This window comes from Panthera leo, chromosome D4 (assembly GCF_018350215.1).
Source record: "Panthera leo isolate Ple1 chromosome D4, P.leo_Ple1_pat1.1, whole genome shotgun sequence".
NCBI classification, from domain to species: Eukaryota; Metazoa; Chordata; class Mammalia; order Carnivora; family Felidae; genus Panthera; species Panthera leo.
In genome coordinates this window covers 10,790,945-10,803,469 of record NC_056691.1, presented here as the reverse complement: position 1 = coordinate 10,803,469, position 12,525 = coordinate 10,790,945, and the positions used below count along the sequence as shown (strand labels likewise).

Below are 12,525 nucleotides of genomic sequence, written 5' to 3'. Positions count from 1 at the left end.
CAATAATACCTTCTTGGGGTGCCTGAGTGACTCAGTCGGTTAAGCGTCCAACTCTGGCTCAGGTCATGATCTCATGGTTCATGAGTTCAAGCCCCGTGTCAGGCTCTATGCTGACAGCTCAGAGCTTGGAGCCTGCTTCTGCTTCTGTGTCTCCCTCTCTCGCTGCCCCTCCCCTCCCCCTCCCCTGCATTCTGTCTCTCTCTCTCAAAAATAAACATTAAAAAAAATTTTAAAAATACATTCTTAAAAACCTATCTTTTACATGATAAAATTAATGACTTCTGTGTATTCAAACACAAAGGCATATGCTTTCGAATGATGATTGTTTTCCTTACAGGGAGAAGTTCTGTGGGGGAGCGGAGAACTTTGTCCCAATCTAGAAGGCTTTCTGAAAGAGCCCTCTCCTTGGAGGAAAATGGGGTCGGATCCAACTTCAAGGCCACCCCCATGACCATTAACAGCTTTTTCAAGCAGGTATCTCTTCACGTGACAGTGTGTCTGGATTTCTCCCCCCAAAGGGGGAGGTGTACGTAATGATTAGGGGAGCATGTTAGTTAACCTCGTCAAACCTCAGTTTCGTTACCTGCAGAACAGGAAGGGCAGTGCTTGTTTCTTGGGGCAGTTGGGAGTGTTCGATGACACGAGGTGTGTAAAGCTCTTCACACGGTGACCGGGATACAGCAAGTGTTGGCTCATTTGATTGACGGAAGGATTCATTCCCACTAATGCAAACTCTCCTATTTGAATTCTCACGGTCAGTTCATCTATGAGGCTATGAAAACTCTCTGGTGGAAACATCCCTTTCCCCCTTGGTCTTGGGGTTTCCTGGCCCAGCTGTTGTCCCTCTCACTCCTGTTCCATGCGCAGGCTTTCCACGTTTCTGCCATATTTGTTTGCTCATAGAGGGGTGACCATTGCAGATAGTGCTTTTTATTAGCTCAATAGACATTGAGGACATGTAAAAACCACAGGATCTCTTAGAGTAATCAACTTCATAGAGACAGAAAGTAGAACGACGGCTGCCAGAAGCTGGAGGAGGAGAGGAATGGAGAGTTGTTGTTTAATAGACACAGAAACCTTCGGTTTTGGAAGATGAAGGAATTCTGGAGATTGGTTGCCCAACACCGTAAATGTACTAACACTAATAACTGTCCACTAAAAAATGGTCAAGATGGTAAGGTTCATATTATGTGCATTTGTTTCTGTTTGGGATATCCCCCTTCCCATTGTGTTGCTTTGGTTGGGGGTGGGGGCCAGAGTATCTAACTGACATTTCTCATCTGTACCTGGGAATAAGACCCACCTGCCTACTTTCCCGAGCCTTTGGATTAGAGCTCTTGCCCTTGAATCCTTGAGTCCTTAGCAGAATACCTGTCTCATGTAGGCACCTGGAGAGTAGTATCGACACTTAGTCTTCTTAATCAAGACACAGGTGAAGAAAATGAGGATAGGAAGAAGATGAAAAGATGCTTTCTCTATCTTCAAATCTTTGGAGAAGGAAGGAACCTTACTCTGTATTGTTCCAGAGAATAAGGCACGCATGAGTGGATTTAAGTTACTGGGAGAGAAACCTTTGGCCTGGATTTCTAATGGTCACACAGACTTCCTAAGAAGGTAGTAGAAGGATTGTTGAGAGGCTGGGAACAATAGGTCGGGAGTAGTAGAGAAGGAATTTTTTTTTCCCCCTTGTAAAAGGTGTCTTTATTTTATTACACTCCACTTTCATTCAGTCATCTGATCTAATTGCAGATTTATGATCAGTCTTTTGTTTCTTGTCCATGAAATGTCCCTAGAAGGAATTTTTTTAATGTTTATTTTTGAGAGAGAGAGAGAGAGAGAGAAAGAGAGAGAGAGGATGAGGGGGCGGGGAGGAGCAGAGAGAGAGAGAGGGAGACACAGAATCGGAAGCAGTCTCCATGCTCTGAGCTGGCAGCACAGAGCCTGATGCGGAGTTCGAACTCACGAACCACGAGATCATGACCTGAGCTGAAGTCAGACGCTGAATGAACTAGCCATCCAGGCTCCCCAGAAGCAAATTTTTAATTGTCTGTCTTAGCCTGTGACAGACCAAATGGACAAATCAATCTGCAGAATGGCATCATTTATCCAACACTACACCCAGAAGCACTCTTCTGAGCCCTGTTAATATTAAGTACGGTCCTGTATTCCTCCCAAGTAATCCTTTGAGGTAGGATCTATTATTATCCCATTTTACCAACAAAGAAACAAGCCCAGAGAATGCAAAGTCAGGGTATAAAAGAACCAAATGAGGTAATTGATAAGGCATATCAAATTGAAGTGCTTAAATCTCTACCCTGATAACAATGAATGCACCTTCTTTTAAACTTTGCACAGAGCTTTATTTTATTTTATTTTATTATTTATTTATTTTTTTCATGGTAAGTGCACTCCTTAATCCCCATCACCTACTTCACCCCTCCCCCCACCCCCCTCCCTTCTGGTAACCATCAGTTTGTTCTTTAGAGTTAAGAGTTTATGTCTTGGTTTTCTTCTCTCTTTTTTCCCCCTGTTTTCATTTGTTTCATTTCCTAAATTCCATGTGAATGAAATTGTGTGATATTTCTCTTTCTCTGACTGACTTTGCTTAGCATTATTCTCTCTGACCCCATCCATGTTGTTGCAAATGGCAAGATTTCATTGTGTTTCATGGCTGAGTAATATTCCATTGTATATATATATACCACATCTTCTTTATCCATTCATCTTTTGACCCACATCTTTTGATGTGCATTTCCCTGATGATGAGTGATGTTGAGCATCTTTTCATGTGTCTGTTGGCCATCTGGATATCTTCTTCAAAGAAATGTCTGTTCATGTCTTCTGCCCGTTTTTAAACTGGGTTATTTGTTTCTTGGGTATTGAGTTGTGTCAGTTCTTTATATATTTTGGATACTAACCCTTTATCAGATATGTCATTTGGAAAGATCTTCTCCCATTCAGTATAACTTGCCTTATAGTTTTGTTGATTGTTTCCTTCATTGTGCAGAAGCTTTTTATTTTAATATAGTCCTAAGGGTTTGCTTTTATTTCCATAGCCTCAGGAAACATTACCTAGAAAAATGTTGCTATGGCCAGTGTCAGTGAAATTACTACCTGTGCTTTCTTCGGGGATTTTTATGGTTTCAAGTCTCACATTTAGGTCTTTAATTTTAGTTTGCTTTTGTGTATGGTGTAAGAAAGTGGTCCAGTTTCATTCTTTCGCATTTAGCTGTCCAGTTTTCCCAGCACCATTTGTTGAAGGGACTGTCTCTTTCCCATTGTATATTCATTCCTCCTTTGTTGAAGATGTATTGACCATAGAATTGTGGGTTTATTTCTGGGTTTTCTGGGTTTCCATTCTATTCCATTGCTATATGGGTCTGAGAAGGAATATTTAACAAGAGGTTGAACTAAATTATTTCAGCATTGGCTGCAGCCCTAATTTCTATGAAAAGTGTGTTAGAATAAAACTTAAAGATCAAAATCTTCCTGGAAATCATTGGCCCCTACCCAGGAGCCCATGGTGCATTCTTGCTAACCCTAACTTCTCTTTTTGCAGGAGGGGGATCGCCTTAGTGATGAAGACTTATTCAAGTTTTTGGCTGACTACAAAAGATCTTCCTCCTTACAGAGAAGAGTCAAGTCAATTCCAGGTATGGATGGCTTGTCTTTTCCTCTCTAGCTTTGCCAAAGCCATTTATGAGTAGACACATTATTTGTCTGATGCTACAGTTTATAAAATAATGTTTGCTAAATGAGATGTGGGATTTAGCCATAGGAGTTCAGAGTCTGACTTGGTCTACTTTTTTTGAAAATCTGTTTCTATTTCTATTTCTGTTTCTACTTCTCTTTCTATTTCTATTTTTACTTCTATTTCAGGAACATCATGCTGTAGATCTGGTGTCTCGGATAATCAGATAATTGAACAGAGGAGCCTCTTTATCAAATAAAATATTGTACGGAACTTGTAGTTTAAAAAGAAAAGTGAAAGTGAGCTGCCTTGGTAGAAGATGAGAGCATCTTCCTTATTAGCAATTTGATAGTTCCTGAGGCACTTCTGCAGCACCCTCGGGTACCAGGGAACCCAGTTTGAAAACCACCAGTAGTCACGTGTGTGTGTGCTATTATAGTGTGGTAGCTTTGAAAGGAAGTTTAAAGATCCATTTCTACTCCTTGTACAATTTCTTGCTTTTTAATTTCTAGAAACTGAATCTCAAAAGTGGTCATCGCATGATCTTTCTCCAACTATCAGAAATTAGCTGAGAATTCCAAAATTCTTATACTCCCACAACTTATCCCTTTTTTTTTTTCATAAAAGAAATATAGTATAACGGTCTTTCTTGACTCCCGTGGAACATGACAGCGTCTTGACTGAAACAGTTCTGTTTTCCCTCTGTAGGCTTGCTCAGACTGGAAATTTCTCCAGCTCCAGACATCATCAACTGCTGTCTGACTCCTGAAATGCTGCCAGTGAAACCTTTTCCTGAAAACCGGACGCGTCCTCACAAAGAGATTTTGGAATTTCCAATCCGGGAAGTCTATGTCCCCCATACTGTGTACAGGTAAGAAACTAAGGCTCGTGGAAAACCTTGGAACCCACATGTAGAGTTTTGTTTGGAGAATGCTCTCATTATCCTTCAACTGATCTTCTCAACTTCCTTAAGTTTGGGAGAAAATGAAATAGGATGCTTACATAACTATGGATAATTGTTAGATCAGTTTCTAAAAATGGTTTATCTAATTTTATTTAACAGTGTGTTACATCATAGTTGGAATTTGGGATTATAGTGGACATATTCCTTCCAGAAAGGAAATAATCCTGCTAGTCATTACCTTGGTATTTTATACATACAGAAGGACATATTAGGGAGACCAGTGTGACCAAAAATGTTCTCATTGTCTGAAAGAAAGCTCTTTAGCTCAAGACCAGCTCTGTCCGGTAACATTTATAGCAGTGATAGAAATCTTCATTACGTGTGCTCCCCAATACAATAGCCACTAACCACATGTGGCTGTTCAGCATTTGAATTGGGGTGCGTGCAATGGAAGAATTGAAATTTTGATTTTATTTAACTTTATTAATTTCACTTTAAGTTCAAATGGTTGCACGTGGCTTATGGCTACCATATTGGACGTCACGGAACTAGACGGTAAAAACCTAACAAGTTAGGCTGCCTCAGTTTCTTAGAGTGCCTTCTCAGGGGGCTGGGGCGGGGAAGCTTGTCAACACACGTCTTCCAAAGCCATTGCTGCTCATATCTATTAGTTTTTATCTTGAGAAAAAAACTTAAATGCAGGGAAAAATGTTGTAACAGGTGCCTTTCCTCTACCATCTAGAAATGACATTTGTTGTTTCTTGTATCTTATACACATACACATGTACATTCTTACTGGTTATATTGAAGCCTCCTTTATCCCCAGCCTCAAGTCCCAGACTTCTACCTTGCCTCCCAAATGCCATTGTTAACCATGAACTTGGGTGGGTTCTTTCCTCTATTTTCTCTGGTTTGAGACACACACCCATATACATACATGTATCTGTGAACACCGAATGATATTATTCTTATATTCATTTTAAATGTACCTAAATAGCTTTATACTCTACGTTACGCTGTACTTTCATACAGCAGTATGAGTTTTCTTCTCTCTTATTGTGAATTCATGAATTTTATTGATGTGGTGCCTTGCACTCCATTACAGTCATTATCCTGTATAGTTACTCAGTTTGTCACACATATCACCAAGGGGAAGTCCTTAACAGCTTGTGTTTTAGAAATATTAATATAGATTCATATAGCATTTATTTTTTAACGTCTATTGATTTTGAGAGAGTGTGCATGCACCTGCATGAGTGGGGAAGGGGCAGAGAGAGAATTAGAGACAGAATCCCAAGCAGGTTTTATATTGTCAGTGCAGAGCCCCATGTGGGGCTCGATCCCATGAACTGCGAGATCATGACCTGAGCTGAAATCAGGAATCAGAAGCTTAACCGACTGAGCCACCCAGGTGCCCCTATGTAGCATTTAGTCATTCTTTTTAACTGCCGTATAGTATTCCTTTGTGTGAAGATGCCATATTTTACTTATCCATTTCCTGTTTTTCTATTAATAGATATTTCTGGGGTTTTATTTTCCAATTTGGGGCTCTTACAAACCCTATGCAAGGTGAAAATTTTTGCGTTTGTCTCTCTGTGCACATGTGTGAAAGTGTCCCTAAGCAACATCCCTTAAAGTGAAATTACTGGGTCGCCAGTGATACACATTTTCAGCTTTTTTCATACTGCCCCTTGTTTCCAAAACTGTACCAGCACGCAATCCTTCCAGCAGGACAAGTGAGCTGATTCCCCAGACCCTCATGCATATTTGCCAGTGTGACGTGTATGTATGTGGGACTGAAATGCAAAGAATTTCAAAACTCACCCAATTCCCACCCCCACCCTCACATTTCTCGATGTGCAAAATTGAGACCCAGAGAAGGTGAGTGATTCATTGAGGCCGAAAATCACAGAAAGAAATATAAACAAGCATCCGCTCAGTTTGAAATGAGTCTCTTCATGGGGTGCCTAGTGGCTTAGTCGGTTAAGCATCCGACTTCAGCTCAGGTCATGATCTCACGGTTCGTGAGTTCGAGCCCCGCATCAGGCTCTGTGCTGACAGCTCAGAGCCTGGAGCCTGCCTCCAATTCTGTGTCTCCCCCTCTCTCTGCCCCTCCCCTGCTCACTCTCTGTCTCTCAAAAATGAATAAACATGAAAAAAAAAATGAGCCTCTTCCTTTCAGTACCAGTGAGGTCCACGTGGTCATTTCCCTACTTCATCCTTTCTAAAGCAGCTCTCCGTGGTCTTTTCTCATTCCCTAAATACAAACCCAGCCCCAGTCCCTCTCCTTAGATAAGTATTTCTGGGATGGTGGTTTCAGCTCCCCACTCCCTAGGGGGAGATGAAGGCATGAAAATGTTTGCTTGTGGAGACTGTGTTTGTATCTTTTTAGAAACTTTATCCTACCTTTGGAAAAGGAAGCGCTTGTGGCGGAATAAACTTGCATCAAATGAATTCTTAGTTAGTCAGCTTGTCCTCAGCACTTAATCACCCATGGAGGCATTTACAACTCTTTCTACTCCTTGCTGCAAACATGCTGCCTTAATGACATCACAGCAGGACTCAGAATGCATTAGTGCACCTGATGATTCAAGGGATGGAGGGGTACTAACCAGGACAAGTCCGGACAGATTTCTCTGAACCCGACTTGGCATCAGGAGAAACAGACCCGCAGGTGCCCAGTGAAGGCTCGCCAAGGCCAGCCCATTAGAAACCAGGTCTCTCGTTTTCCTTCAACGCCTTCTCTTGGCTCCTAGGCCACCATACTTTCTAGCTTGTCTGAGGAAGGAGCGTTACAGTGAACTTGGCTCAGAACCTCTTAGTGGGGAAACATCAAGGAATTTGGAGAGCTTCTTGTCCAAATCTTTAGAGTGGTTTCAGTTAGGTTGGTCTTAGCAGCAACCCAGCCCTGGACGAATCTTCTCCCTTCCTGTATCTCCCTCCCATTTCACAAAATAGAAATGGAAGCCTCGCGTTAGGTCTCAACTGCGGGTCAGATCAGTGAGCGGACTGTTGGCCTTGGCTGACCCACTCTTCTCATTTCTGTCAAAATCCGCACCCCCCCACCCCACCCCCGCCTTTTGTTGCTTCTCATCTCCTTATACCTCAGGAAACTCACAACCTTGTGGCTTTTCTATCCCCTTCCCCTCTGGTCAAAGTGTCCCTAAGCAAGGATCTCTAAACCTATTTACAGTACGGGATCAACAGTGGGTTTGTCCTAAAGCCTTATCTCTCCTGAGAGTCTTATCATGTAACAGGGACAGCAGTTTGTCTTTCTTTTCGAAAAGTTTTCCTTTGATTTAGTGGGATTCTGGATACCATCCTAAGGGTTTGGCATTGGGGAACTCGCCCTGTTGACACTGCTGTTTCCAGGTCTCTGATCCTGGTCACGGCTGCATCCATCTACCAAAATCAAACAAATGAAGATTAAAATGTCTAGGGCCGGTAAATTCAGGCATAATGCTTTGTTTTACGGAGGGTTGACCTCATGAATTTGAAATGATGGCTTCGCTTGTCAAAGTTCGATCTACCTGGAACTTGGGGAGAGTGTGTCTTGTGGGTCAGGCAGGGAATGCCCGAAGGTATCACATCCAGCATTTGAATTTCAAATTTGTGTAATTTTCACCTAAACTGCAGAGCTCCCGTGGCGGAGGGAACTATTACGTGGATCTAATGACAGATGGAAATTTCCTGGCCTTGAATGCGAGTGGTGGCCAGAGTCATACATATTACAGGACTGTAATATGGGTGAGGCTTCTAGTGAACACCGTGTGAGTAGAACTCAGTAGAACTTATTTTTTTACCTGTCTTAAAGGAGCATCTGCCATGGAGCCTCAAACAGAATCGGTTTAGGATAGGCTGAAACTGACTTCCTGTCCTCAGTCCCCGCCCCCATCCTTCCTACCCCCTCGTTCAGGGTCACCACTTCGTGCCACAGTCTGTTCTCTGTGAATGCCACCGTGGTGCCTCTGCCTTATTCAGATTGTTTTTTTTTTTTTCAACGTGTTTTTTTTTTTTTTTTTTTTTTTTTTTTTTGGGACAGAGAGAGACAGAGCATGAACGGGGGAGGGGCAGAGAGAGAGGGAGACACAGAATCGGAAACAGGCTCCAGGCTCCGAGCCATCAGCCCAGAGCCTGACGCGGGGCTCGAACTCATGGACCGCGAGATCGTGACCTGGCTGAAGTCGGACGCTTAACCGACTGCGCCACCCAGGCGCCCCTATTCAGATTGTTTTAAGGAGGAATCTGCATGAACTGTAGGATCACTACCCTGGGCTCCAGCAATATCCCCCTGAGCCAAAGCGGGTCGGTCACGTGTAAAATAAACATTCTAAGGGAGGAGGTGAACTTGGAGCCAGAAGTGCTATTGCCAGGAGCGGCCGGTGTCTTCCAGACCAGGGGCCTTGGCCCCCTGCGGGCCCCGTGCTCAGGTACAGGCGTGGAGGCTTGTCCCGCAAACCTCGTTCCCTGCCACAGACCCAGGCCGGGCCCTTTGCAGAGTCACCAGCAGGACAGTGATGATTGTGAAGAACATCGGGGAAAATGAGGTTGGTAAACAGGATTATCCAAATCTGAGTTTGGCACCCCTTTCTCCACGGCCAGATGAAGAGAGCACCAGTTGTTAGGCCAGAAACATGTTTGAGCCCACTCCTGGCTCATTTCCCAGGGACGCCCAGCAGCTGGTAACGGGGACACCAGCTGCTGCCTTCCGGTGGGGGCACGGGGGGAGGGGGAGCAGGGCTGTCGCTAAGGCCCAGCGCGACCTTTCAGGACGTCTCCTTCTGCAGCCGCCACGGGGGTGTGTGCGGAGATCACAGGTGCTGAGGTTGTAATGAGCTTGTTAATCTCCTCGCCGTCCCTTTAGCTGGTGATTATATCAGAGAAAGCCACATAAAGTGCGTTTTCATCTCTTAGCCCGGCCCCCAGAAGCCTCTGAGGTCTTTTCATCCAATTAGCTGACTTGCAGCGGACGACCGTGCTTGCCGAGAACAAGTGTATCAGTTAGAACATGATTTCTTTGATGGATAATGAGCTGTTTGCAGGCCTCCTCCTATTTAGCTGAATGTTCTCAGACCGGCCGTCTGCATTCCCAAGGTTCGCCTGATGTCTGGTTGAACAGGGAGGTGCCTCCCATATCACAGGGAGGGGGTCTGAAAACGACTGGCAGACATGTGATGCACAGAGATACAAAGAAGGGCGTAGCAGAAATGTGGGAGTGGATCCTGCATGGGTGTCTGGAAGGTAAAATGGAGCGAATACGATTTATAAGGAAAGGAATGAACCAGAAGTAATTCTGGATGAGATGGTCAGGAAGGAGCTGGGCCATGGTGAGTGGACGGTGTCCTTGAGAGAGACTTTTATTTGGTCCAGGGAAGGGGACTCCCAATCTGAGCTCAGCCGGCCGTACGTCCGGACCGGACGTTTTCAGTACTGTGTCCTGAGGCTGGGGGTGTCTCAGGGTCCACTGTGGGGAATTATTCTATGTGCTACCAAAGCAAGCACAGCGGGAAATTAGTAACACAGTACCGGGGGCGCCTGGGTGGTTCCGTGGGTTAAGCATCCGACTTCAGCTCAGGTCATGATCTCTTGACTCATGAGTTCAAGCCCCGCGTCGGGCTCTGTGCTGACAGCTCGGAGCCTGGAGCCTGCTTCGGATTCTGTGTCTCCCTCTCTCTCTGCCCCTACCTTACTCACACTCTGTCTCTTTCAAAAATAAATATTTAAAAAATTTAAAACAAAAAAAAAAAAAAACAAGTGCAAATGCCCAGCCCCCACTGGGAGACCCCCTGGAGAGGACCAGGCAACTCCATCCACCTGACTTGGGAAGCAATCCCAACATACCCTGGGGTATCAGGTGAGGTGAATTTGGCAAAGAGAAAGTCCTGGTTTATCAAGACGCTGCAACACAGCGGGAAACCTCTCCACACGGGGACAGTATTTTTACAGCATAGCCCAGATGCTGCCAGCACTCCAGCATTCCTGCTAATGAATAATTGGTGGTTTCTGATGTGATTGGCCCTGGTGTAAATCATTATCAAACAATACCTTCCTTAAATAACTGTCGAAATGACAACTCCCCATTCTTACTTAAAACAAACTTCTATAACTTTTCACACCTGTGCAAGCCTGTTTATTGGCTAAATTCCTGCTTGTCACCCTTTCAAGGGATCTTTAAAGAACTCTAGCAGAGTTCTTTAGCCTGAAAACCCAGTCCTTGGTTTTTACTAGTCTTAGCAAGCAGTTGCTTGTGGAATATGGGGTTTATTATAAACTAGCATTTCATTTGGAACAATAGTACCACACAGGCAAAAAGCAAAGTGAATTCCTGGTGCCTGAATTGTCCAGATACTTAAGTCCCCGCGCTTGACTTTGCTGTGGCAAGTTGGTCTGAAGAGTAAATTGGGAACACAGTCTCACCTTCCCGATGCCTTGCTCCAAAACTCGGGTGTCCTCCTTCTTTTTGGAATGAAAATCAGGAGGGAGCCAGTTAGCTAAGATGGCTTACCAAGTGCAAGTTTTGCAAAGCCAGCCTGCCACCACAACATTCAGCCACTTGAGGGCACAATTTGCTCACTTTCTAGGTGTAGACACACCTAGTTATTTTTTTCCATTTCAAAGCAGATGGAGTCTTGATTTATTAAAGGAAAACACAGCTTTTTTTTTTTTTTTTTTTGGCTCTTGAAGCACAGGACCAAGAAAAACTGGAAAGTATCCCCATGTCCCAGAAGATGGCTATTGTGATTTTTTGCAGAGACAAGTATTCTAACCTGTCAACATCTGCCTTCTTTCCTTAGTCATGACCTTAGAAATCTGGCACGTTCCGAATCACTATGTTGTGCATCTAAAACTTAGGTAACGTCATGTGTCCACTCTACTCAGAAAAAATTCTTTTCAAGAAAGGACGTGAGTGAGACAGTAATGAACTAGTGTCACAGAGGGTTCTGTGTTCGGTAATGTCACTGATGCCACATGTCACAGCCCCACATTTGTCTCTGGTTTATACTCATTCCTTTTGTGTCCACTAAGTGTTAGTGTGAGCGTCCTACTGAAAGGTCCCGTTCCGTGCACTGAACGATGGTGAAAGTCATTTTTCCTTTGGATCCTTCACACAGCGCTCGGCAGACAGGCTGGCGCAGCGTCCTGTTTGGACACAGACGGGCAGCGTAAGGTGGATGGGGCAGAAGCATCAGGGAGATGGTAACGAAAGTGAGACCCATCTGGGCCCACGTTTGATGATGATGATGATGATGGTGATGTTGAGCAGTCGGCCCAGATTAGAAGGAGCCTCCTAAAATTCGAGAAGCCTGGTTTCTTTGATTTCTAGACTCTTATTTCTTTTATTATTATTTTCACATGCGTTCTTTGAAGTGGCTTGTCCTCTGATGACATATCCTTCAGAGAATTGTTCCCTCTTACTTCCTGCATCGTGCAGGGGGACCGTGCAGGGGGAAACATCTTCTCTTCTCTGTAGCTTTTTCACCCTCAGTTCTGACTTTGTTGTGTACTTGATACATGATCTAAAGGTACAGGTTCATCCACTCTCCGCCAGACATGTTTGGCCATCTCTAAAGCAGAGGTATTTAAAAAAAAAATTACTTATGTTTATTTATTTTTGAGAGAGAGAGAGACAGAGTGTGAACGGGGGAGGGGCAGAGAGAGAGGGAGACCCAGAATCTGAAGCAGGCTCCAGGCTCCGAGCTGTCAGCACAGAGCCTGACATGGGGCTTGAACTCACGAATGGTGAAATCATGATCTGAGCCAAAGGCAGCCGCTTAACCTGATTGAGCCACCCAGGGACCCCTAAAGCAGAGGTGTTTTAACAACCCTCCATAATAATGGACGTCCTGTGCTTTCTGGGCCTCAGACCTCACCCTTGGCCTTTCTCAGCAGAAGTCACAATGCCCTGAGGCCAAACATTAGACGCTGTGTT

At 44.3% G+C, this 12,525-nt stretch overlaps 1 protein-coding gene across 4 annotated transcripts in view; it reads left to right on the top strand.

Moving 5' to 3' along the window:
* DOCK8 (dedicator of cytokinesis 8) overlaps positions 1–12,525 on the top strand; it is a 226,988-nt gene that overhangs the window by 105,301 nt on the left and 109,162 nt on the right. For all 4 annotated transcript variants that reach the window (XM_042913298.1, XM_042913297.1, XM_042913301.1 and 1 more), the window contains 3 exons: positions 338–474; positions 3,560–3,653; positions 4,400–4,562. In XM_042913298.1, the coding sequence (XP_042769232.1) occupies positions 338–474; positions 3,560–3,653; positions 4,400–4,562 (394 nt within the window). The remainder of the gene's footprint in view (positions 1–337; positions 475–3,559; positions 3,654–4,399; positions 4,563–12,525) is intronic.